General features: G+C 45.4%; 1 protein-coding gene and 1 long non-coding RNA gene across 4 annotated transcripts in view; one reads left to right on the top strand and one right to left on the bottom strand.

The window, feature by feature from the left end:
- KDM4B (lysine demethylase 4B) overlaps window positions 1-25,793 on the top strand; it is a 76,146-nt gene that overhangs the window by 25,817 nt on the left and 24,536 nt on the right. For 2 of the 3 annotated variants that reach the window (XM_074528476.1, XM_074528478.1), the window contains 5 exons: window positions 1,657-1,706; window positions 3,987-4,090; window positions 5,984-6,121; window positions 22,812-23,008; window positions 23,469-23,501. In XM_074528476.1, coding sequence (XP_074384577.1) covers window positions 1,657-1,706; window positions 3,987-4,090; window positions 5,984-6,121; window positions 22,812-23,008; window positions 23,469-23,501 — 522 coding nt within the window. The remainder of the gene's footprint in view (window positions 1-1,656; window positions 1,707-3,986; window positions 4,091-5,983; window positions 6,122-22,811; window positions 23,009-23,468; window positions 23,502-25,793) is intronic. The other variant, XM_074528477.1, reaches the window with a different exon arrangement.
- On the bottom strand, window positions 11,913-14,681 carry LOC141725328 (uncharacterized). Its single transcript, XR_012577188.1, has 3 exons — window positions 12,941-14,681; window positions 12,445-12,886; window positions 11,913-12,390 (listed from the first exon to the last, which is right to left on the bottom strand). It is a non-coding gene; the product is annotated as an uncharacterized LOC141725328 (long non-coding RNA).

Below are 25,793 nucleotides of genomic sequence, written 5' to 3'. Positions count from 1 at the left end.
CAAATGAAATTGAATTGTTTGATAATTATGCAATTTAAGGCACTGTCAAACTTTGGTCAGGGAATGTTGGGAGTCCATTGCTGCATTTATTATTTCACAAGATTAGGTGCTGCATAGTGTTTTACCTTAAATTTTTTCTCAAGCCATCAGTTCAAATCAGCTTAGTGCCTAAACCCTGCAGGGCCCCGTGTGGGATTTGTGTGCTGTCATCCCCCTGCCAGGCCAGCCCAGGTGTGTTTGATTTCCTGGCACAGGTTGGGTGCTGAGCTGCTTCTCCCATTCGTGGTTTTACACTGGAAAATGCAGAATTTGTCTGGCTGAAACCCCCAAATTCAGGTGCATTCTGAGGGGGCAGTGCTGGGCACCTGTTGCTGAGTCCCCTCCTGCAATTTCCTGATCCCAGCGAGGGATAATGAGAAGGATGGGTTTGACATCTTTATTGGAAATAGCAAAAATAATGCATTTTTTATTATTCACTTTGAAGAGAAGTTATAGCTGGCAATAAATGCCATTCCCACAAATGTAAATTCTCAGAATTCTCTGTCACAAAAAGCAGGGAGAGCCATATTTAATTTGCTGCAGAATGTAACCAACGATTTACAAATTTCCACCGGCAATATTATTGTGTGTCATCATGTTAAACACGTTGAAATGTGTCCTGGTATTCAGCTCTGTTCTTATAACCTGAACACATAAATCTCTGTCACCTGGGCTTTGCTCCTGAGGATGTTGTGAACCTCAAAGCACTGAGAGAACTGACAGCTTTTGGGAAGAAAAAGCCATTTGAAACTTCCCTGGTGTTTGTACGTGCTGGGCACACCCAGCCCTGTGGCTGGGACCTGAGGGACAGTTGATTGTTTTTCCAGAATTACGTTCAATAATTTGCACTCCAAAAAAATTCCAGCCCAATTCTTTTGCACTTTACTGACCCCAAATCTAAGAATATTGTTTTTAGGAGGTGTAGAAGTTGTTCCCTACACCCTTTAATGAGGTTTTCATCAGCAGGCCCTGCATTTTCAGGGTCACCTCATCAAGAAAATTATTGAATACTTGAATTCCATTATTTCACATCAGACAATAAAATCCAGCAGGACATAAGGATTGAGACTGCTTGAGCTGAAGAAAATTCACTTTTTTGAATAAAATGAAAGCTAGTTGCACAGAAAAAGGTTTATTCTTTTCCAAAGCACATAGACCCTCCTTCACACCTTTCCAGCCCATCTGTTTCTTGCTTATTAATATTTAGCACAGTTTTATTTTGCAGATATTTTCCCCATGGAGAACACACCTGCTGTTCCCTGCACTCAGTTATTCCTGGGGTTTCCAATGCTGCATCATCACTTTGTCTTCTCCATTTTCCTTGTACCTTGTGAAATCTTGTGATGCTGTTTGAGAAGGTGCCAGAAAAACACATACTTCATGTAACATGTCTGAGAACTTTTATTAAATTCTGTTTTTTCCATGGATTGTGTGTTACTGATGCCTTTCAGACACACAGAATTTTGGTTTTATTGCCAGCCATTGTGTGCTGTGCTCAGGATTATTGCCCCACTTGTTCTTAGCCTTTTCCTCTCCCTGTTTTTACATTTAAGATGTATTGATTTCACCATATCTAATGATCTTTTGGTTTCTGCCTGTTGTGTTCTCTCCTCCCAGGTACGCCATTCCCCCGGAGCACGGCAAGAGGCTGGAACGCCTGGCTAAAGGTGAGCCTGCCTTTGGGCTTTCCAAACCCTAACCCTAACCCTGGCACTGCCTGAGCCTGCTGGGCACTGCAGGGGCTGCTGGAGGAACCTGCTGAGCTGGGGAGCAGCTTCAGAGCCACAGAACTTGTCAGGGAATTTTAATTTTGCTTCCAACCCTTCCCTCCGAGCCTCGGTCTCCTGGCATGGCCTGACCTGAACTAAACTAAACTCAACTAAACCTGACCTGACCTAAAATTCCTTAAAAACCCCTTGGATTTTGAGGCATTGAGGCCAAACCCTCCCATGGCTGGGCAGTGGGTTTGATCCATAAGGATTTGGGTTGGAGAAGACCCTAAAAATCCTTTCATTGCACCCTGCCATGGGCAGGGCCACCTTCCATCCCAGGGATGGGGCAGCCACAGCCTGTTCCAGTTCTCACCACCCTCCCAACAGACATTTCCTGCCTGATATTGAACCTAAATTTCCCCTCTTCCAGTTTGTTGCCATTGCTCCTTCACCCTATAAATATATTTGGTATTTGGTGGTTTTCCTTTTATCTTAGCCTCATCCTCCTTTATTTTTCAGTGCAATAAAGTTCGTCTTAAGAAGGAAGAAAAAATGAAAGGGAGGGAAAAAGAAAAGGAAAATGGGAGTGGGGGGACGGGAGAGTTACTTTGAGCTGTGGCAAACTCCCACCTCAAGCTTCAGGGAAGATGTCTGGCTGCAGAAGTGGATATGTTTTAATTTGTTGGTGTTGTTTCTATTTTTGTCCACTTGCAAATGTTCAAGGAGCTGCCCAGCTAAAAAAAGCTGCTGGCCCAGAATAATTAACTCCAAATCTCTGTGGTTTATCTCCAGCGAGGCAAGTGGGGTGGTTTAAATCTGCTGGTGAAGGCAGGAGCAGGCAGGGAAATCTGGAAGGTTCCACCCTGATGCAAAAGAAAAGAAGTTCTAATGCTGATTTCCCAGAAAACAGACAAATTCCTGAGCTGCCGTTCTCTGCTGAGCACACTCCAGGCTGTCCAGCTGGTTGTGTGGGGTAAATGCAGAATAACTGGGATGAGTGTCCTGGGGCTTGGTGCTGTTCTCCTGGGCACTGAGCTCCCTGATCCCTAAATACAAATAACACTGGAAATGGCTGCTCAAAAACGTTGCATTGCAAAGCTACAGCTCAGTAATTTGCCAGGTTTTAATAGATGAAAAAAGTAATTTTTATAAGAAGTCAGTCAATCAGATGACTTGTGTTCTGCAGACTCTGAAATACCACTCCAAGTCTGACAGGAGCAATAATAAGTTTCTTGCTGTTTGTAACTAATTTTTACGGATGATCAATTTTGAGGCACGGAGATGGTTTGTGCTGTAAAACCAGGAGCAAATTATCAATGATCTGGTCTTTATTTTAGTTTCCTGTCTCTGGGAGCTGGGTGGGTGATGATTTAACTCTGCAAAGAGCCAAAATTGCTGCCTGGCCATTCCCCTGTCCTGTGCATCAGTGGGGAGAAGTTTACTATGGAGAAATGAGTGTGCAATTAATATGGAAAATGAATAGCTGAGCTGTAAATGGGCTCACTGGGAGAGCCATGGAGCCCATGGAGAGAATGTTAATGTGTTGCCATGTTATTGGTGCTAATCACTTAAAATGTGCTTCTTTATTAGTGGCTTTAATGAGAGTCACTTAAACTGTGCATTAAAAAGAGGAACTGCAGAGAGGGACGACAGACTGGGTAGCAGACAGTCATAATTTGAATTGAAATGCTTTTAGTGCAAAAATATAAGTAAACCTGGAATCCAGTAATCCTTTTGACTTTCTGAAACCCCTTCCATTATGTCTCATCAATTAATGTTAGTTCCAGAGCTTGGGTTATTTGTTTTGCTAAGCTGTGATGGGTTTGAGTCCCTACAAACACAGAATTTGTTATGGAATCAGCCACTTGGAGGGAAGGACATAGTGAGGAAAATTGGGTTATTTTGGCTGAGCTGCCATTGAGGGGTTTGGGCAGCGGTTACTAATTAATTATTTGTGATTAGTGGCAGAATTTATAACTCAGTGGCAGAATTTAACACTTGAGGGTATTGAGGTGCTGACTGGGTCAGCTCCTGCTGCCTCTGCCACTTGTTGGTGCCCACTGTGAACGTGTCCCTCGTGCCACTGCCTGGGATGGAGCCCTTTCCTTTCCCTGAATATTTACATTTTTCCCTTTAGGTAGTGATATGTAGGGCAGGTTGATGTGGAATCTGGCAGGCTGTGTTGTTTTCCCAAGGACATTCCTTAGTGATGATCCCCTCTGAATGTCTCCACAGGATTCTTCCCAGGAAGCTCTCAGGGATGTGATGCTTTCCTCCGTCACAAGATGACCCTCATTTCTCCCTCCATCCTGAAGAAATATGGGATTCCCTTTGACAGGGTAGGTCCCTGCAGGCTGTCCCTGCACAGCTCCTCTTTCCTGTCAACCCAGCAGAACCTCTGGGGGAAATTGGCTTCATTTCCAAGGGCATTGTTGTGCTGGGGTTCAAAACCAGCTCTGCTGCAAAAAGGAGAGTTTGGGTTTTGGCTGAGACACTGAAGAGAGGCAAAGCTGTCACTGAACAAACTCTGGCAGTGAGGGAGCCTCTCATGTAGAGAGGGACGAGCTGATAAGGATGGTCTGGCTTATCAAGGGGCAGCAAAGCCCCACTGGTGATTCTGAAACTCTTTTTGATTTTTTTGTGGATCCAGTGTGACCCAGAGTGGAGCTGGCTGTGCTGGTTCCCTGTTGTGTAAGTGTTCATGCTGCTCTCTAAGCCTGGAAGGATCCCTGCAGCTCTTAAGCCCTGATTTGAAAAGAAGGGTCATGTTTATTTGGTATGATCGTTTTAATGTGCTTATTCTTAAAGTCTTGTGGCAAGAAGTAAATCTCCTCAGCCAGGGGTGGTTACAGGGATTTGTATCTGTGCAGAATCACTCAAAGTGCTGCTGCTGCTGGCTGTTCCCAGCACACAGAGCCAGAGCTGCCTGTGGGTGGGAGAAGTGTCACAGAGGCCTGCTCCAAACTGCTTTCATGGAATCATGGAGTGGGAAGGGACCTTAAATCCCCAACATGGGCAGGGACACCTTCCACTGTCCCAAACTCCAAGCCCTGTCCTGAAACAGTGAAGTTTTATTATTCACAAACAGGGGAAAAGGGCCATTTTTCCTGAGGAACAGAGATAGGATCCCTTCATCCAAATCCTTGGCAGATTTCAATGAAGTTGAAATAGGCAGCATTTATAAATCTTTATAATGCTGTTCTGGAAAAAAAAAAAAAAAAGAAACAGATCAATACTAGGGCTTTTTAATAATTAAAAATGTGTATTTCTGTAATCTCCTATTGATTTCTCCATTTATTCCTCAAGAGCTTGCAGAAGTCAGTAAATTTGGGGCTTTCTTCATGAGTGGCAGTTTGTGCTGGCTTTCCTTCAATAGTTATTACTTTTCTGCATGGCCTATCCATCATCTGGAGTGTTTTCTAATTTATTGTGGGATAATGTTGACAGCAGTGCCATGGATGATGTGGGCTTGAAATGGAGACATCAGGATGTGCATTCACTGACAGGAACATCATCTGTCCATCTCCTGGAGCCAGCAGAGTGGCACTGCTGGGCTTTGTGGAGGAGCTGGGTGCAGGCTGGACTTCAGCACCTCCTCCTGAAATCCTGCACGAGCTTCTTGTGCATCACAGCAGCTTTTATTCCCTCTTTCTTGAATTATTCTTCTGTCAATGACATCTGCAAGTTTAGCTGTTGGCCCAGCTGAGGGGGGAAGTGTTTGAAGCTCTGTGTGTTTCCATTTTGCATTTGGCCCCATCCTTGTGTTGGGAAGTGCAGTCCCCTGGGGTCTGTGTGGGCTCAGGGCTGCTGGGGTGTGGGCTGTGGCTGTGGGAAGGAATCCAGGCTGAATTCCTGCCCTGTGACAGCTGGGAGAGCTCTGTCAGCACTGCTGGTTGGAAGGACAGGGAAGGTCAAGCTCTGCCTCTTCCATTATTGCATTGATCTTCTGGAATGTGGCAGCCTGAGACCCCTTTGTAACTGGAGCCTGCAGGTGTAAATAGTTCAGGGTATGTGACCCCTTCCCATCCACTGTTGTGAGTTTTTCCCTTAAGAGAAACCCTTGAGCATTCCTGCAGATCCCCAGGAATGTTCCAGGCTCAGCCAAGAGCTGCTCTGCCGACCCTCCAGCAGGAAGAGATTTCATCATTAGGGTTTTTTAATGGGTCTCTATTCTCAGGCTGCTGCATTAAGTGACCTGTGGGGTGTCGTCTCCTTTTTCCTGTGTTTTGCAGATCACCCAGGAAGCCGGGGAGTTCATGATCACATTTCCCTATGGGTACCACGCTGGCTTCAACCACGGCTTCAACTGCGCCGAGTCCACCAACTTCGCCACCCTGCGCTGGATCGACTACGGCAAGATGGCAACGCAGGTGGGCAGCGGGGAGGGACAGCTGGGGCAGCCCTGGCACACACAGCCATGCCCCCTGTTTGTCCTCATTCCTGAGGAGGGCACAGAAAGTGCCTCTGCTTTGGGGTGTGCTCTCTCACTGTCCCACTGTCGCTGGTTTTGCCTCTCGATAATTTGTTTTCATGGAATTCACAGAATTCACAGAACTCACAGAAATCACTGGGTTGGAAGAGACCTTAAAGGTCATTAAATCCAACCCAGCCCCAACACCTCAACTAAACCCTGGCACCCAGTGCCACATCCAGGCTTTGTTAAACACACCCAGGGATGGTGACTCCACCACCTCCCCAGGAAAACCATTCCAGAACTTTATCATCCTTTCTGTAAAACACATTTTCCCAATATCCAACCTTTATTTCCCTTGGTGCAGCTTGAGTCTGTGCCCTCTGGTTCTGCCAGTTCCTGGAGAAAGAGCCCAACCCCAGCTGAGCGCAGCCACCTTTCAGGGAGCTGTAGAGAATGACAAGTTCACCCCTGAGGCTCCTTTTCTCCAGGCTGAGCACCCCCAGCTCCATTTTATTCTGAAGGTGTAGGAATGGTTTTCTCAAGTGCTGCATTCAGGTTCTGAACAGGTTGTTTTGGGATTGGTAAAGTGGAATTAGTTTTCTGGTGCATCCAAACCACATTTCACAGTGAATAAGGTGACTGATGTAACTGAGCACAACTCATTAGGTACACACTGGAGGGGAAGGAATAAGCTGGAAATACTTTTAAGCTTTAATAACACTATGGTAATAACACTGAAAATACCTGAATTCCTCTAATCTGTGCACTCAGTTAAGTTTGGAGAGTTATGTTTGTGTGGTTATTTCTCATTAGGGCAGGCTCCTGGTATACTTTGGTTTGTGACAGCTCTCCTGTTTGAAGTCTGCAGAATAACTGACCAGCAAAGCTCATTCAGTAGAATCTGGGAAGTTTTGGCCTGGACTGGGACACCTTTCACTATCCCAGGTTGCTCCAAGCCTTGTCCAGCCTGGCCTTGGATGTTTCCAGGGATGGGTCAGACATTTGGATTTGTTCTGGAGTTAAAGGGATGGTAAGAAAAACCTTAAACTGGAAGAGACCTCAAATCAGTGTCAGGTGTCTGAAACTCAAAAATAGCCAAGCAGTCTTGGTTTAAAAATGTAAAAAAATGGTGATTGTCTGCTGTGACCTTGTAAAGCAGGTTTATGTGTAGTGAGTGGTCATGGTATTACACCCCAGAAAATGGGGTTTATCATGGAAATTCAGACAGACCCTTAACTACAACAGAGCCAGCAGGCACCACTCGAATATTAAAAGCAATTTTGGGCTCAGCCATGTGTTCACAAACAAGTGACATTTGGGAAGTGCAGTTTTAGATGGAGCCTCCATGCTTACATTGTTAGGCAGCGTAGCGTGAAATTACCGAACAAGCAGCAGCAGGGCAGGAGCAGATCTGGGGACACAAAGTGGAAGTGTGGAAGGAGATGCCCAATTTATTCCCACTGCACTCTGTGGCACTTGTCTGTTCTGAGCTTTTTTGCTTAATGCTGCTCCAAACCAGTGTTAATGAACCTGGGTGCCTGCCTGGGTCCCAGCTCAGGGGGAGTTTGTTACTCTGTGAGGGCAAAGCTGTGTTTAAATCTCATGTGAGGTTAAGCAGGAACCTGGGGAATGATCAGCTGAGGGTGTGCCCTGGAGCTGCCTGCACCTCTGTGGGGAGAGAATTCCTGCAGAGCCATCAGGAGGAAATTCCTGGCTGGGAGGGTGGGCAGGCCATGGCACAGGTGCCCCCTGGATCCCTGGCAGTGCCCAGGGCCAGGCTGGACATTCCAGGACATGGAAGGAGTCCCTGCCATGGCAGGGGTGGGATGAGATGGGATTTAAGGTCCCTCCCAACCCACACCATTCCTGAGTATGTGATTTTTAATTAACTACCACAACTTTCCTATATTTCAGAAATGGCTTCATTGATTTATATGCTCCCAGGCACAATTAGATTGTCCTTTCTCACATGAAGACAGGTTTAGGGATTTTTTTTCTTACCATATACTCATTTATAGAAGTTCTTGGGAAGTCTGAGCTGGGCAAAGCTTTACAGGCTCCTGCTGTTCCTGCAGTGACCCAGGTGGGGATTCCTCCTTTCCCAGCACAGCTCTCTTGTCCTGCCTGCCCTCAGGAGAACGGGGACAAGGCCAGGTTCATAATTAGCCCCTTGTAATGCTCTCCTGGACATTATCCTGGGGAGGAGGTTTGGGCTGTGCTGTGCTGAGAGCTGTGTGGCAGTGGTGCAGTGCAGGGGAGGAAGGTAACGGTTCACCTCAGAGAGCAGAGCTGTGCTAATTGCCTGCCAGATGGGTGCAATGCTCTGCATCCCACAGAGAACCTGTAAAAAATGCAGGATAACCAGCCTGGAGTGTAAAGATCAGCTGCTGAGACACTGGTCCTGCTCTAATTGTAGAACAAGTGTCAGGATTAGAAAAAAAAAATAGCAATGGCTGCAGAGTAGTGTGGGAAACTAACAGTGGATAAATCCTCTTGTATCTGTAAATGAGTAACCAGGATGGGCAGATCCTTAGAAATTCCAGTGGAATTTGGTTTGGTGAATACCAAGTGAATAATCAGAGCTGTCCTGTTTGGTCCAAAGCTTTTTGAGAATGTGGAGTCTTTCTCTCATTGGGTTTTTAGTTAGAACAGGTGCTGTTGTCCCTTGGGTCTGATTTTCTAATCATGCTGCTCCTCCAGCCCGAGTGCTGAGTGTGGTTTGTGACAGAGAAATTCCACGAATTGTCTTTTGTGATGTGCAGAAATCCTCAGGACTGGTTCTCTGTGCTCTCAGCCAGTGTCAGGTCCAGAGGAAGGGTCTGGATCCTTCACGGCCTTGAGGGTACCCCAGTGAGAGAGGGATGTCCCCATCCAGCTGGACAGGGCCCAGAAGAAATCACAGCTTTTGGCTGTTGTGCTGATGGAAATGTCTCCATCTGGCCTGGAGGAGCCTGGTGCTGCAGCTGAGTCCTCCCAGCCAAGGTGACTCTGAGGCCAAGCTCAGCTTTCCTCCTGCACCTGATCCTGGGCTGAAGCTGAGCAGAAGATCCTTGTTTGGGGATGGGAGAGATTTGCAGTGATCCTGGGCTAAAGCTGAGCAGCAGATCCTTGTTCAGGATTGGAGAATCCTGCACTTGATCCTGGGCTAAAGCTGAGCACCAGATCCTTGTTTGGGGATGGAGAGATTTGCAGTGATCCTGGGGTAAAGCTGAGCAGCAGATCCTTGTTTGGGGATGGGAGAGATCTGAACTGGTCCTGGGCTGAAGCTGAGGAGCAGATCCTTGTTTGGGGATGGAGAAACCTGCAGTGATCCAGTGATCCCAGGGTAAAGCTGAGGAGCAGAGAGACCTGCAGTGATCCTGGGATCAAGCTGAGCAGCAGATCCTTGTTCAGGGTTGGAGAATCCTGCACCTGATCCTGGGCTAAAGCTGAGCAGCAGATCCTTGTTTGGGGATGGGAGAAACCTGCAGTGATCCTGAGGTAAAGCTGAGCAGCAGAGAGATCTGAACTGGTCCTGGGCTAAAGCTGAGGAGCAGATCCTTGTTTGGGGATGGGAGAAACCTGCAGTGATCCTGAAGTAAAGCTGAGCACCAGATCCTTGTTCAGAGATGGAGAGATTTGCAGTGATCCTGGGATAAAGCTGAGCAGCAGATCCTTGTTTGGGGATGGGAGAGATCTGAAGTGATCCTGGGGTAAAGCTGAGCAGCAGATCCTTGTTCAGGACTGGAGAATCCTGCATCTGATCCTGGGCAAAAGCTGAGGAGCAGATCCTTGTTTGGGGATGGAGAAACCTGCAGTGATCCAGTGATCCCAGAGTAAAGCTGAGCAGCAGAGAGACCCCCAGTGATCCTGGGGTAAAGTTGAGCACCAGATCCTTGTTTGGGGATGGAGAAAACTGCAGTGATCCTGGGGCTGCCAGGGCTGGTCCCATGTGCTGCCAGCAGCCCTTCCTAGGGTTGTGCTGTGGGTTCATCCCATTCCAGAGCTCTGGCAGGGAATGCTCCTGGGAGCTGCAGCCCTGTTTGGTGACGAGGTGTCACTGTCACAGTGCAGCAAGAAGGGACAGGAGAAGGGAGCTCAGAGGGGTTTTCACAGCCTTGGAGATCCTGGCACAATGTTTCAGAGTCAGCTGTAATCCAAATATTTGCTTTGGACTTCAGCATTCCTGATTCAGCTGAGGAGGGATGGGTTTATTTGTATATACCACAGTTAATGTTTGCCTGCATAGGCAGAGCTTAGGAATTAGGGAGAAATATTTCCCTTTGTTCTCTGTACTTGGAGTTCCTCAACCATTTATCTTCCATTTGACAGATTTTTTTTCTGTTTGGTTGTTGGAAAAAGCTGCTGAGTGAAAGGCAGGAAATTATAATTTTCATTCCTTACTATATCTTTTATTAAATTTCTTTTTATTTTGCACCATGAGCCTGCAGTTCCTGCCTGGCTTTTTGTTTCTGAAAACCCTTGGATGGCACCACCAGAGGATTTTAACAGCTGTGTCTTTGCCCAACAACCCTTTTAAAGCAGGGGCTTCAGGAAAGTGCCCTCCCTGTGGTCACTGTGAGCCTCCTGCTATTCAGAGACCCTTTCAGAGTTTCAGCAGAAATTCAAATCCCACCTCAGCTTTTCTATTTCTTTGGCAAACCAGACTGAAAATAAATGGATGGGAGTGGAACAATCTCCCCACTTTCCTTTCAATTAAGTGCAGCCACTCCTGGAGAAGGTCTGGGTTCCTGCTGGCTGCCACTTTCACACCTTCCTTTATCTCCTGTTTACTGCAGAAAAACTGCTGGAATTCTCTCTCTCAACATAAAACAGGGTCAGGCTGCCCCTCCTGCCCAGCTCCTGCATTTTGGGCTTGAAATAAACAGCTTTCACCTCATCCCAGGATCCTTTACATGGCTTCTTGCTTCTAAACCTTCTGCTCACTCCTTTTTCTGCACTGTATATATTATATAGAAATAATCTCAAATTTACACTTGGAATATCTGTGATTTAATGTTGTCTAGCATGTAATTTTCCAGCTAAAATTGAAGCTTTCTTCTTACTATTCACGTTTTGGTAGATTTTTTTTTCCCTTCAATATGACTGTATTTCCCAAGAAAATAAAACTTGTGAGGTTTTTGCAGAAATCTGTTTGGTAATACTGCAAAATTAGTCCCCAAAATAAGGCAAATCAGAGCTGTATTTTTGCATTACTTTGTGTCTATGCCTCAACTGACTCTAATTAGACCTTTTAAGCTTAGAACACATAAAAAAAATCTATTATGAAATAGCATTTCCATAGTTTATTTTTGTCAGACGTTCAAAATTGCTCTTTTACTCTAATTAGACCTTTTAAGCTTGGAATACATTAAAGAAATCTATTATGGAATAACATTTCCATGGTTTATTTCCATCAGACAGATTCAAAATTGCTCTTGTACAAATTCTTCCACCTTTCTTCATACTTATTTTCTTGTATTATTTGTAAACACTCCTAATGCTCTTGATTCTGTGCAAGAAAAAGGAACTTTTACAGCTTTTTTTTTCGTGCTGAGGTGGAAAGGGGATGGTTATTTTTTGGAAATTGCCTGCAAGCTTGGTTTTATCAGCTCTTTTCCAAGCTCTTCTTCTGCAGTTCTGGCTGGGATGTTCTGGGCAGGATTTTTTATAATGAAAAACCAAAGTGGGGTTCTGTGAGCAGGATTGATGCCAAATTTTGCCCCAAAAGGCGAGAATAACTGCCTAAGAGGCTCAAGTAAGTCAGCATAGACAGGAGGTATTTTATTACGACGCGTCGGAGAAATCACAAAAGGGATTTCTAGCTATCTCATGACAGAAGCAAGCTTTTATACAGTCTTGGGTGCAGGGTTACATCATATTCATAAGAGGCGTGGTGTGGGCGGAGCGTGGGCGGAGACATCTATTTTGAGGATTATTCATGGTGGTCCTTCTGGTGCCTTCCTCATGTGCAAGGGTCTTCTGATGAGTCTTCCTCTTTAAACTTTTGAACTCCTATCCTAATATGGTCAATTCCCGGTGTACTTGGCTTGGTTCCCATGGCTTGGCACGGCTCTTAGGGTCAGTTTGACATTGGCACGGCTCTTAGGGTCAGTTTGACATTATTAGCTCTGATCACGCTTAGCTCGACAATTCCCTTATCCCTATCTCTCTTTATTGTTTGCCCTGCTTACCAAACTTCAAACAGAAGGATCCACCAGGATTGCTTCTGGATTAATGAATAACCTATCATACAGCATGATCAATAATTCCAGGATTGCTTCCGGATTAATGAATGACCTATCACACAGCATTATCAATAATTCCAGGATTGCTTCCGGATTAATGAATAACCTATCATACACATAATCATGCATATTCATAAGAGGCGTGGTGTGGGCGGAGCGTGGGCGGAGACATCTATTTTGAGGATTATTCATGGTGGTCCTTCGGTGCCTTCCTCATGTGCAAGGGTCTTCTGATGAGTCTTCCTCTTTAAACTTTTGAACTCCTATCCTAGTATGGTCAATTCCCGGTGTACTTGGCTTGGTTCCCATGGCTTGGCACGGCTCTTAGGGTCAATTTGACATTGGCACGGCTCTTAGGGTCAGTTTGACATTATTAGCTCTGATCATGCTTAGCTCGACAATTCCCTTTTCCCTATCTCTCTTTATTGTTTGCCCCGCTTACCAAACTTCAAACAGAAGGATCCACCAGGATTGCTTCTGGATTAATGAATAACCTATCATACAGCATGATCAATAATTCCAGGATTGCTTCCGGATTAATGAATAACCTATCATACAGCATTATCAATAATTCCAGGATTGCTTCCGGATTAATGAATAACCTATCATACACATAATCATGCATATTCATAAGAGGCGTGGTGTGGGCGGAGCGTGGGCGGAGACATCTATTTTGAGGATTATTCATGGTGGTCCTTCGGTGCCTTCCTCATGGGCAAGGGTCTTCTGATGAGTCTTCCTCTTTAAACTTTTGAACTCCTATCCTAATATGGTCAATTCCCGGTGTACTTGGCTTGGTTCCCATGGTTTGGCACGGCTCTTAGGGTCAGTTTGACATTGGCACGGCTCTTAGGGTCAGTTTGACATGATTAGCTCTGATCATGCTTAGCTCGACAATTCCCTTTTCCCTGTCTCTCTTTATTGTTTGCCCTGCTTACCAAACTTCAAACAGAAGGATCCACCAGGATTGCTTCTGGATTAATGAATGACCTATCATACAGCATTATCAATAATTCCAGGATTGCTTCCGGATTAATGAATAACCTATCACACAGCATTATCAATAATTCCAGGATTGCTTCCGGATTAATGAATAACCTGTCATACACATAATCATGCATATTCATAAGAGGCGTGATGTGGGCGGAGCGTGGGCGGAGACATCTATTTTGAGGATTATTCTTGGTGGTCCTTCGGTGCCTTCCTCATGGGCAAGGGTCTTCTGATGAGTCTTCCTCTTTAAACTTTTGAACTCCTATCCTAATATGGTCAATTCCCGGTGTACTTGGCTTGGTTCCCATGGCTTGGCACGGCTCTTAGGGTCAGTTTGACACTGGCACGGCTCTTAGGGTCAGTTTGACATTATTAGCTCTGATCATGCTTAGCTCGACAATTCCCTTATCCCTATCTCTCTTTATTGTTTGCCCTGCTTACCAAACTTCAAACAGAAGGATCCACCGATGTTGTGGTGTGTTGCAATATCCTGTTTTACCTTCTCCCTTCCCCCTCGCCCCTCGCTGAGTGTGCCCTGTCAGTCAGGCTAACATACCAGCAAGGCGTCGTGTGATAGGTGTCCCCAGTCCCTTGAGACCCTGCCCCTTCACCTGGTTGGTGGCTCACCTGTCCCCTCCCCTTCCCCTGTCCTGAGCTTAAAATGTTAATGAGACCATGCGGCCTCATTCTGTTAGCAGCAGTGGCCCGGTGCAGACATCTCTGTACCCATGGAATAAACATCTGGCAACCTTCTAGCAGAATCCACTCCCTTTCTCTCCACCATCGCCAGAAGCTCTCTCTCCTGAGGTAAACGGAGTCCTGACAGCCTGGATTTGCCCCGCTGCACTCTCCAGCAGCCAAGGTATCTCTGGGGTAAAACACCGCAGTGCTGCCTTTGGCCCAGCAGCGAGGGTCAGAACTGGCCCAGGCACCATCTAACTGGTTATATTGGGATTCATATTCCAATACACCAGGATTGCTTCTGGATTAATGAATAACCTATCACACAGCATTATCAATAATTCCAGGATTGCTTCCGGATTAATGAATAACCTACCATACAGCATCATAAGCAATTCCTGAGTGTGGATGGGGGCGAATCCCCTTGTACCTAACATGAGAGCACCCGCTGGTGATATGGGATATGGCTCCAGTGTTAGGGGTCGCGTGAGTAGCTAATGGGATGGGAATGGGATAGGACTGCTCAGGGTTGATTCTCAGTCTGTGGCTCTGCCTAAGCATTTTGATAACAAAGTTATGTTCTTGTGCAGTAGTAAAATGCTGATCGGATGGGCAGTTTGGTGTCCGGTTATCTCGGCTGTTTGAGGGGCCTGGAAAGGCCCGGGGTGGCCTTGGGGCAGCCCGCGTATCGAAGGACGAGAAGAGGCTTCAGTTCTTCTTTCGGTTTTTATGTTTATTAATTGTTTATCTAAAAGATGTTCTTTCAGCCGAACAGAGCTCTGCTCAGCAGCCAGCCATGAGCACACTGTGCCGTCCTCCGGACCGCCACGTATCTTTATACCCATTGTTACGTGTACAATATTTATCATTTTTCCCCAATACCATCTATTCTTATAACTCGGTGCACTCTCAGTAATAACCAATCCAAAGGTGCCACCGTGGCCAAAGAAGATGGAGGAGAAGAAGAAGAAGAAGGAGGACAGGACACGCCCCAATTCCTCCATCTTACTCCTCTAAACCCCCCTGTACATAAATCCTAAACCCTGTGTCTCACCCTCTAATTAACTAATCCCTTCACCATTCACCCCGGTGAAATCCTCCTATCCTCATACAGGTGTCGTCTCCCGTGTAGGATCAAAGTCCAGCCACCAGACACTTCTGGCAACATTCCAGGACTCCTGGGCCCCCCAAGGGTGGTCTCGGAGGCCCGGCATCCCAGGACTCAGATCCTGAGATCCCACAGTTTGGGGCTTCAGGGTCAATGCTGGATTTGCTGGGATTTCCAGTGCTGGGGGTGCTGGGTGGGGGGCTCAGTGCCACCAACTCCTTCTGGGTGTTGCCATGGGTTATTTATTGATTTATTTTTTTAAATCCCAGCTCTGGGATAATGTTTTTTATTATTTTATATATTTAATATGATAATATTTTTAAAATTTATTTTATTTTTTTATTCCAGCTCTGGGATAGTATATTTTATTTATTATTTTATATATTTAATATGATAGTAGTTTTTATTTAATTTATTTTTCTATCCCAGCTCTGGTATAATGGTTTTTATTATTTTATATATTTAATATGGTAGTAGTTTTTATTTAATTTTTTTTTATCCCAGCTCTGGTATAATGGTTTTTATTTATTATTTTATATATTTAATATGATATTAGTTTTTATTTTTATTTATTTTTCTATCCCAGCTCTGGGATAATATTTTTATTAATTATTCATTATTGTATATATTCAATATGATATTATATTTTTATTGAATTATTTTATTTTTTATCCCAGCTCTGGGATAATATTTTTATTTATTATTCATTATTGTATATATTCAATATGATATTATATTTTAGTGAATTATTTTATTTTTTATCCTAGCTCTGCGATAATATTTTTATTTATTATTTATTGTTTGTTATTTTATATATTTAATATGATAATAGTTTTTATTTTATTTATTTTTTTATTTTTTATCCCAGCTCTGGCATAATGTTTATTATTTATTATTTATTATTTTATATTTTAATATTATAATATTTTTATTTTCTTTATTAATTTTATTTGTATCCCAGCTCTGGGATAATATTTTTATTTACTATTTATTATTTTATATTTTTAATATTATAATATTTTTATTGAATTATTTTATTTTTTATCCTAGCTCTGGGATAATATTTTTATTGATTATTTATTATTTTATATTTTTAATATGATAATATTTTTATTGAATTATTTTATTTTTTATCCTAGCTATGGGATAATATTTTAATTTATTATTTATTATTTAATATTTTTAATATGATAACATTTTTATTTTATTGATTTCTTTTATTTTTTTTATCCCAGCTCTGGGATAATATTTTTATTGATTATTTATTATTTTATATTTTTAATATGATAGTATTTTTTATTTTATTGATTTCTTTGATTTTTTTATCCCAGCTCTGGGATAATATTTTTTATTTTTTATGTTTTATTTTTTATGTTTTATTTTTTATGTTTTATTTTTTTATTTAAATTTTTTTTAATTTGTTATTTGGTTTTTTTTATTTTTTATTTTTAATTTTTAATTTTTTAAAAAAGTTTAAAGCTGTGGGGCAGCAAGGGGAGCAGGCAGGCAGCAACGCTGCCCTGCAGCCAGGCCCGGCCAGGGGGTTCATGGCAATCCTTCCTAATGGTTTTGTTTGTGAGCCTCGGAAGGGTTTCCAGTGGGTTTGCTAATGAGCTGGGTTGTTGTTGATACCGCTAATTACTCTGCAAACGGGGGGTCAGGGCTCATCTTCCTTCCCACCAGCTTCCAACCACCGGCATTAAACACACAAACTGCGCTTTGGGCTTCTCCTCCTCCTCCTCCTCCTCCTCCTCCTCCTCCAAGCTGAATCCTCATTCACTCCCGGAATTGCTGCCATTCATCCTTCAGGAGTTCACCTGGGCTGGCTGAGGGCGAGGAGAAGGAACCTGGAGCCCCAAACTGGGTTTTTATGTTCTGTTAGATCTCAGAAACACACCTGATACAGGAACAAACTGGATTCCTGCTGAAATAAAGAGGACCAGGAGACTTCTTCTCCTTTTTAATGCCTTTATTAAAAGTGATCAGCTCAGGATTGGGCGGCCCGGCAGGGCTGCAGTCCCCGTCGCGTCTCCCAGGGCGACTCAGAGGAGGAGGATTTGCGCAGCTCCGTCCATTAGGGGCAGAGCCGGGGATCCAGTCCTCGTGGGAGCCTTAGGGCGTGATGTCCCCATCAGATGTTGCTTTCCCTGGCTCGGTCTCGTCTGCTCGATGTGGTAGTGTGTTGTTAAGTTTCTTGTGTTATTCCCCCAATTTATGTATTGTTCTCCCCTATTATGTGTAAAATGGTTTCGTTCCCCCAGTTTTTCCCGCCACTGCTAGCCTGTCAGCTAAGTTGCTATAGCAACTGCTATTCATAGTTGCCGATATGTAATTGCTCCTCCCCTTGGTTTCCCTTATAAGTGAAAGTTGTTTCCTCCCTGGGCCCAGTCAATCACTCCCTTCCTCCTCCCAGGTTTCGAGAACCTTCTCCTCTCTAGAGATGGTGGTTGGCTGGGGTCCCAGGACACCTCCTTTACCTTTTGATTATTGGTCTCCATGGAGTGTCAGTTCTGTGAAGTTCATCTCCTCACCTTTCCTGATTAGCTCTGTCTGTACCCACCTCCCTCCTTTATAATCCTGTTTTCACCCCCTATGAAAAAAACTTTTTCCCGGCTGGTTTCCCCGGTGTTTTTGGATCAGGCATCACCTTCAATAAACCGATGTTTAACCCCCGGGAAATGGTCAGCTCCGTTCCTCTCATATACCAGCGGTGTGAGCCAGTCCGCAGCCAGCACAGCCCGAGGCCCTCAGACGCCGAAGAGTGCTAGCCAGGAATTGCAGAGGGGCGTCGGCCTTTCGCCCTCAGCTAGTCGGATTCTAAACTTCGGGCCACATACGTTCTCTTCCGCAGCTCCCGGCGTTGGGACCACTCCTGCTCAGGGCAAGAGGGGCTCTGAAGGTGTTCAGCATCTCTGCAGGCTCAGCACTCGGCTCCTCATGTCCAGACATCACTTCAGTCTCTCAATTCTTATTTGGCTCGTTGTTTTTGGAGTTTTCTCGTTGCATCTCGAGTCGGGGTCCCACAAAGCATTCTGGACTTTGGAGTCACTTTGCATAACCCCCCCCACCCTCTCAGGTGTCTTCCCTATGCTGGAAGGGCGCACTGCCTCGGGGAAGAGCAATCTACCGCACCCAGCCAGGCTTTTTACTAATACAAAAGAGGAGATAAGCCTTAACGAGCCGGTATTACAATAACAAAGCACTAAGAATCCTGGCAGCGCCTGAGACCTGGCTGCCCCCCTGCAACTCTTTCTCACAAAAAAAAATATTAACTGAATTTTTGTTCATAACACCTGCTGCTTGTTGGAAGCCCTGATGGTGCTGGGGGCTTGTTTCTCCCAAAAGTTGAAATTCTGTGCTGGGAGTGCTCAGGGAGAAGCTGGGAGCTGTTGTCTGTGTTCCTCTGCTGCCTTTCCTTTTCCACCCCTCCTTCCCAGGAACTTGCATTTAGGCTTCATTTTTATTGTAAAGCAGGTAGAAAAGCTTTAAGCAAAGATTTTAGTCTGGCATTTAAAAGCTGAAAGAGCTTCAATTTCGAGCATGTTGGGTTTTGTGATGGATGAATTTCCATTAAGGGAAAGTGGGAGGCTCAGCTGAGTCTTACCAACTGCTTTCATCTGAATATGAAGGGTTTTGTCCATGAAAACCAGTGGTGCCACTTAAAATATGTAATTTTGGTGGCTATTTCAGAGTAAGGAAAAGGATTATTTTCCATTAACCTTTCTTGTGTGCTGGAACTGGTTCAGTTCAGTGTTAATAGCTGGGAATTGAGGGAAATATCCTCCCAAAACTGTTACTGAAGGTTGAAGTTGAATGAGTCTGCACTTTTCCATAAATCATTTGATTTTATGACTTCAAGGAGACAGCCATTTTATTTGACTGTTATTTTATAGAGACTTATTTGTGTTTTTATGTTTAAAAATATTGCAAATAAGATAATGGTTGTACATTGCATAGCCACAAATTCCCCCCTATCAGTCTTGCAGTTAGAATTGATGGGACAGGGCTCCTGGTGTGGTCACATATTTTACCACAGGCTCCAAATTAGAGTTGCAGATAATAAAATAATGAGGAAAGGAAGAATGTTGTGGTTTTAGGCTGGAAAAAGGTTTAATTGTGCATTTCCTTACAGTATTTTTCCATGTGCTTATAGTTAATAAAGCCATTAACTTATGAAAAAGGAGAGGTGAGGCTGGGAAAAGCTTTCAGAGGGTGGAATAAGTGAAGTTCCTGCAGATTTGGTGAATATGGAAACTTCTCTCTTGTTGCTCTTTTGGGTCTCAGATCCCCTGTAGCCAAGGGCACAGAACTGACCCTAAAGCTGTTGATTTTTGTTTGGTTTTTTTCCACTGCCATTTTCAGGACTTGCAGTGGCTCCTTGGAGATGGCAGTTATGAATATTCTGTTGTTTATTCCTTTGTTTGATCTGTGGCTCTGCCAGCCCTGCTGCTCCCAGGGCTGGGAGGGATGGAGGGGAGAGGGGAAGGTGCTGGATGGATCTCAGGGTTCCTGGAATTTCTCACTGCCATTTGCACAGAATGTTCGTGCTGCCTTTCAGTGCTGTGCTTTGCGTGATCACATCACCCTGAAATCCTTCTCAGGGCTATTATTGATCCATAGGAATTCTGTGAATTCCCAGACTGGAGCTTTGTGGTTCAGTTTTGTCTCATGTAAAGGAAATGAGGTTTCAGATCTCTCCTTAGGGGTGGTGTTTTAGTGTTGACATGTTAGTGTTTTTGTTTTTTTTTTTTTTTTTCTATAAAGTTTAATAATAGTGGGATAGAAAAGTGTCAGAATTGGAGGGAATTTGGGAGGATATATTCAGCAGAAACTGGGGTAGGGAGGGACAGAGATGGGGGTGTAGGCACAATGTCTTTTAGGAAATACATGTGTTTATGACCACAGTGAAACACTTTGAAAGAAATACAGCTGTGTGTGTGTGTGGAAGGGGGAAGGCAGGGTGTGGGACTGGAGATCATTGCCAGGAAACAACCAGGGCAGGGATTGATTGCAAAGGCAATTCCTCACCCTCCTGTACCCTCACTCTCCTCCTGGTCTCCCCCATTTTCCCACACACACAGAACATTCCCTTCTCCAGCTGTGTTGGAAGCATCAGCAGGATCCCAGTGCTGTCTGAGGAGAAGGAATGGAACAATGTCCTGGCCATGCTGGGGATGTGGCTGTGACACAACTGCAGCAGCTGAGGAAACAGCACTGCGCGCTCCAGAAGGAGCCCCAGAGGAAGGAGGCTTTGTAAATTATTCATGCTGGCTGCTGTGAAAGCAATAGAATTAAATTAAAATTGAAATATAAACATCCATCATGGTAGATTTGTGGACAGAAAGGAGCTTGGCTGCTGTGGGGGCCACAGTGGCAGTGCTGAGTGCAGCCCAGCAGCATCCCCAGAGCTCAGCCTGGGCTTCTCCAGCTCTGCCCAGGGGCTGGGGGAGCCTCTGGGGCTGCTGGGGCTGGAGCTGCTCTGCAGCCCCTGCCCTGAGTGCCTCGGGCTGTGCTGGCAGATTTGAAGGTGTGGGGGGGTCTGTGCTGCAGCCCTTGGGTCCAGCTCAGCATCACCAAGGGCAGAGCTCCCCTTTGGAGCCATTTTTCAGCCTCTGAGGTGTCCGGTTTTCAGCTGTTTGGAGGGCCTGGAAAGGTCTGGAGTGGCCTTGGGGCAGCCCGCGTATCAAAGGACGAGAAGAGGCTTCAGTTCTTTTCTCGGTCTCGGTGTTTATTAATTGTTTATCTAAAAGATTTTCTTTCGGCCTGACAGAGGTCTGCTCAGCAGCCAGCCATGAGCACGCTGTCCCCCCTCCGGACAGTCACCTATCTTTATACCCAAAGTTACGTGTACAATATTTATCATTTTTCCCCAATACCTTTCACCCTTATTGTCCGGTGCACTTTCAGTAATGACCAATCCCAAAGTGCCACCATCACCACAGAAGATGGAGGAGGAGAAGAAGAAGGACAGGACACGCCCCAATTCCTCCATCTTACTTCTCTAAACCCCCCTGTACAGAAATCCTAAACCCTGTGTTTCACTCTCTAATTAACTAATCCCTTCACCATTCACCCCGGTGAAACCCTCCTATCCTCATACAGGTGTCGTCTCCTGTGTAGGATCAAAGTCCAGCCACCAGACACTTCTGGCAACATTCCAGGACTCCCGAGCCCCCCAAGGGTGCTCTCGGTGGCTCGGCACCTCAGTCCTGAGGTGCTGAGATCCCACACTGAGGAGTTCAATCCCCAGAGCTGTGCTGGGGATGCTCTTTGTGTTCCTCTTTTAGCTCTGCACAGGTGCTTTCAAACTTTCTTAAGGGAAATCTGCTCGGTCCCTCAGGCCAGCACTGAGGGAGGTGCTGTGGGAAGCTCCTGCCTGGGCTGGGGTTGGAAGCTTGGGTGCCATCTGTGTTCCTGCCATGCTGTGGCCAAATTGCATTTCCAGCCTTTGTGGCCTCAGCTGTTTTTCATTAAATGGAGTTTTCCTGAAAGTGCCTGTCCATAAATGCTCCTTCCCACTCAGCACACTGGGGTTACCAGCACTGCCCCAGCCCCTGCACAGTGAGAAACAGGAGCTGGAGGGTGTGGGATGGTGGAGAACTGTGCAGAAGGAATCTTCTCTCTCCCTCTCTCAGTGAATTCTCAACTCTGGCCATAAATTATTTAGTGATGGTGGTGAAAAGGGAAGGGAGAAAGGGGAGAAGCAGGTTTAATTTCAGGCACTTCTGCCAAAAGAATGGATAGAATAGTTTTGAAAGGTATGAAGGAAAGGTGGAAAAAACCCCAAACCAATCCTGCAAAGTGGCTCCAATTACCTCAGCCTCAGCTTGGAGTTGAAAAGCAATTTAGTGCAAGCAGAGCTTTGCACCTTAGAGCAGGAGAGCTGTGGCTGCAGCCCCCAGAGGCACCTGGGGGTTCCTGGGTCCTTTTCCATCCTCTGCCTTCTTCTGATGGAGTTTATAAAGGCTGACTCTTTGAGACTGCCATCAGTGCCCAGGGTGAGAATCCCTTTGCTGCACTCAGTCTGTTGATCCATCACAGCAAAGGGATTCATCCAAGGAAAACCACCTGTGAGTCCTCTCTGTGCAATGGCAGGGGTGGAACTCCAGGTTAGTTTTAATGAGCATATGGCAGCTGAAATGAATAAAGCACATTTTCTCCCACTTCATGCTTTGGATGCAGGTTATTGTTACTGCAGGGTTTTTATTTCTTCCCTTTTGTGCAGCATTGCTGTGCCATGTCAGGATGTATCATTATGAAGTTTAACTGCCCTGTGCTCCAGGTCAGGCTTTGGTTCCTGTAAGGCTTTTCTGAGTTATGAAGTGATACCAATAACATCTTTTCAGCCTGGAAAACCCTGCCAGAGAGAGGCTGGTGGAGGGAAATGGGCTTGAGGGCAGGCTCAGACAGAGTAATTGTGTCGAATGCCTGCAGCACAGAACTCGAGCAGTGCCACTCCCAGGAGGCTTTGGCTTGTTGAGGGGCTTGGAGGGAGAACAAAATCCTTGGGAAGGAGTTTTCCATGAACCTTGGAGAGCGTTGGGGTGGCAGCTGGTGTTCCAGGAGCAGGCAGTGTGGGGAGAGCTGGTTTTCCCCTGGCCAGTGCCATTGCTGTGACCCTGTGGTCTCTCTTGCAGTGCACGTGCCGCAAGGACATGGTGAAGATCTCCATGGACGTGTTTGTCAGGGTGCTGCAGCCAGAACGCTACGAGCTCTGGAAGCAGGGCAAGGACAGTGCAGTGCTGGACCACATGAAGCCCACGGCCCTGAGCAGCCCCGAGCTGGATGCCTGGAATGAGACCAAGGCAGAGCTGAAGGCAAAGCTGCTCCGCAGGTAAAGCCAGAGAGGTGCTTGGAGTTCAACTGCTCAGCTTGGAAATGCTGCACTCCTCCATGGAGATGGTTCAAACTCTTTTATTTCCCCCCTGTGTTCTTTTCATACAGTTCCTCGTGCCGTTTGTCTGGGGTAATGTGTCCCTTGTGGTCCTGTTTCCTTCCCATGTTATAAAAGCACATGCTTTTCAAAGTGGGACACTCTGTGCTTCCTCACATCTCATCTCTTATCCTGAAGACAAAAAGAAAAAATCTATAGTGAACATTTAGAGCTTCACTGATCAGAAAGCAGGAGTTTTAAAAAGCCCATCAGTTGCAAAGGGGATTTAATGCATGCCTTTCTGTGCTTCCTTTGATCTTTGTATTAATTTTCTACAAGTCTGTGATTTTTGTGTGTTACAGCATGCTTGAATTGAAAATTTGGCATGCTAACCTTTTCCTGTTGGAATCTTGCTTTATAGGATAGGAGATGAGGAAGAGGACAACAAACACCGGTATGTGACTTCCCTCAGCAACATCAACCCCTTCATTCTTTTTCCTGGCAATCCCTTAAATAGCAGCTCTGGGACTCCTTTCCTCAGTCACTGAGCTTTTTGTGAAAGCTCCCAGGGAATATTCAGGCCTTGAGGTTCCTCAGGTTTCACCTTGGTTTGGATTTCTGTGCTCTCCATCGCTGGAGAACCTCAACTGTCTGATGGCTCTTCTGGTTTTCCCTCTGGAGTTGCTCTCCTGGGCTGGCAGGGGTGTGTGATGTACCTGGGGTGGGAAAAAGGAGCTGCTCACTGCTGGAAGTGCTGCTGCAGTTTTGGGGCTGTTCAGGTTCCTGGTGCAGCTGGTGTGCACACTGGAAGGTGCTGTATGAACACCAAGGATTATTTTCCCTCCCTGAGCCTATTACCCAGCAGAGAAGTCTCTGTCTCAGCCTGAGCCTATTGCAAAAGATCCAGGTGCTTTTTTTTGCTTATCTATTCAGCGTTTCCTGGATTATTCCAGCATTATCCTGAAGGAGTTTTGAAGCTGTTCAATGCTCCTTAGCTGTACTTTCTCCTGTGCATATGTCTTTCCAAGACATGGTTTTACTTGAAGCCTGACTTTTCTCAGCAGGATGGAGGGATGGGATTCACCTCTGCCCAAACCTTCACAGTTGTAGCTACTTAATTTAAGTCACTTTGTGGTTCTGTTCTTCAAAGAGTACAAACACTGCTTTTTTGTCAGCTCTCTTGGAAAAATGGAGCTTTTAAACTCTGCAGAGAGGTGTTATTTCTTCTCTAAGGTCAGTCAGACTTGGTTACCTTAAAAAACCCAACTTTGTTTACTTTATGGCTTCAGCATGAGACTGTTTTAGTCCAGTCCCCATTTTGTTTCTGTTGTGTGAATTTGTCAGACACAGAACAGCTTCACTTCTGGAAGTGCTCAGCCTTCAGCCTGTAGTTCTGGAAGCACTTTCTTTAAATGCTGAGCTTTCTGCCTCTCTCCCCCACAACCCCTGAGTGAGAAGAGCACTGCAAAACAGATCTTTTTTTTTCTCTCCCACGAGTATAAAGCTCTGTGCTGTAATTTTTGCCTGGCACTTCCACACCACAGGAGTAAAGCACACTTTGCTAAAACCAGCCTGTAACGCTTGACTCAACTCCTCCTTCAGCCACAGAACATTCCAGCTGCAGTGGCAAAGCCTTACAGCTTTATCTTCACCTCCCACCCTGCACTCCCCTCCCTGGGAAGGTGCTGTGTTCTTGGAGTATGGGTGAAAAGCAGAGCTGATCCTTCTGGGCTCAGCCCCTGTTCCTGCTGGTGGCTGTCCTGCAGGTGTGAAGGCACCAGCTCCTCTTGGAGGGCCACCATCTGCTCAGAGTCTGGCAATTAGAGGTCCCTGTGCATATGGATCAGCGTGCTTTTCTATTCATCATTCAGCTCAGGTGGAATTTTTTTTCTCCCTTCTTTGTCAGTTTAAAGGCTGATTAAGGGCTCTTAACTCTGTTGTGCTCCAAATGTAATTAGCAGCTGAGTTTTCTGGGCTCTGAGGATGAGGAGCTGCTTTTTAGCTTTTCTAGACTTTGGGACTGATGAGTAAAGTGTGTTTTAGTCTCTGTCACACGATGATGGATGTGAGGCCATAAGGAAAATGCAGCTTTCAACCAAAGAAGAAGTGCCTACATGCTGAAAATGGGGAAAAATCACAAGTTTCTGAATCAGTCCTTTTGGAAAAGGAAAGCTTGTTAGATTTAAACTTGAAATTCAAGGAGAAATTCTGCAGATTCTGTAAAGCCCTGTGCTGGGGCTGGCTGGGATGGAGTCACTGGGATTTGGGGCTCTGAAGTTTGGGCTGTTGCTTCACAGTGTCAAGGCTTTATCTGATCCCACTCTGGCCCAGAGGGACCCTGGGGCTGGGTGAGAGCTGGGGAGGAGACCCAGCTGGCCCTGAGTGGCCAAGGGGAAATTCTGTGCCATAAAATGTTATGGGGAGCAATAAAAACTGGGGGAGAGGGGGAAGGAGGGGTTTGGCTTCTGAGGTGCCTTTTTTGGGGACTGGCTGGGCATTGCTCTTCCTGGGGAGGTGGTGAGTGGATTTCCTGGGCTTCTTTCTTTCTTAATTCTTTCTTTCTTAATTCTTTCTTTCTTAATTCTTTTCTTCACCTCTTAAACTGCATTTGTCCTGACTTTCAAGTTTCTGACTCTTGTTCTTCCAATTTTCCCTCCTGAGCAGTGGGGAGTGTCTGTCAGGGTACAGTTCCCAGCCCAAAAATCTTGTCCTGGCTTCTGAATTTCCATTTCTCTTTGCATTGTGG

This window comes from Zonotrichia albicollis, chromosome 29 (assembly GCF_047830755.1).
Source record: "Zonotrichia albicollis isolate bZonAlb1 chromosome 29, bZonAlb1.hap1, whole genome shotgun sequence".
Classification (NCBI taxonomy): Eukaryota; Metazoa; Chordata; class Aves; order Passeriformes; family Passerellidae; genus Zonotrichia; species Zonotrichia albicollis.
Note: the sequence above shows the minus strand (reverse complement) of the source record. Positions and strands in the feature narration are given on the sequence as shown.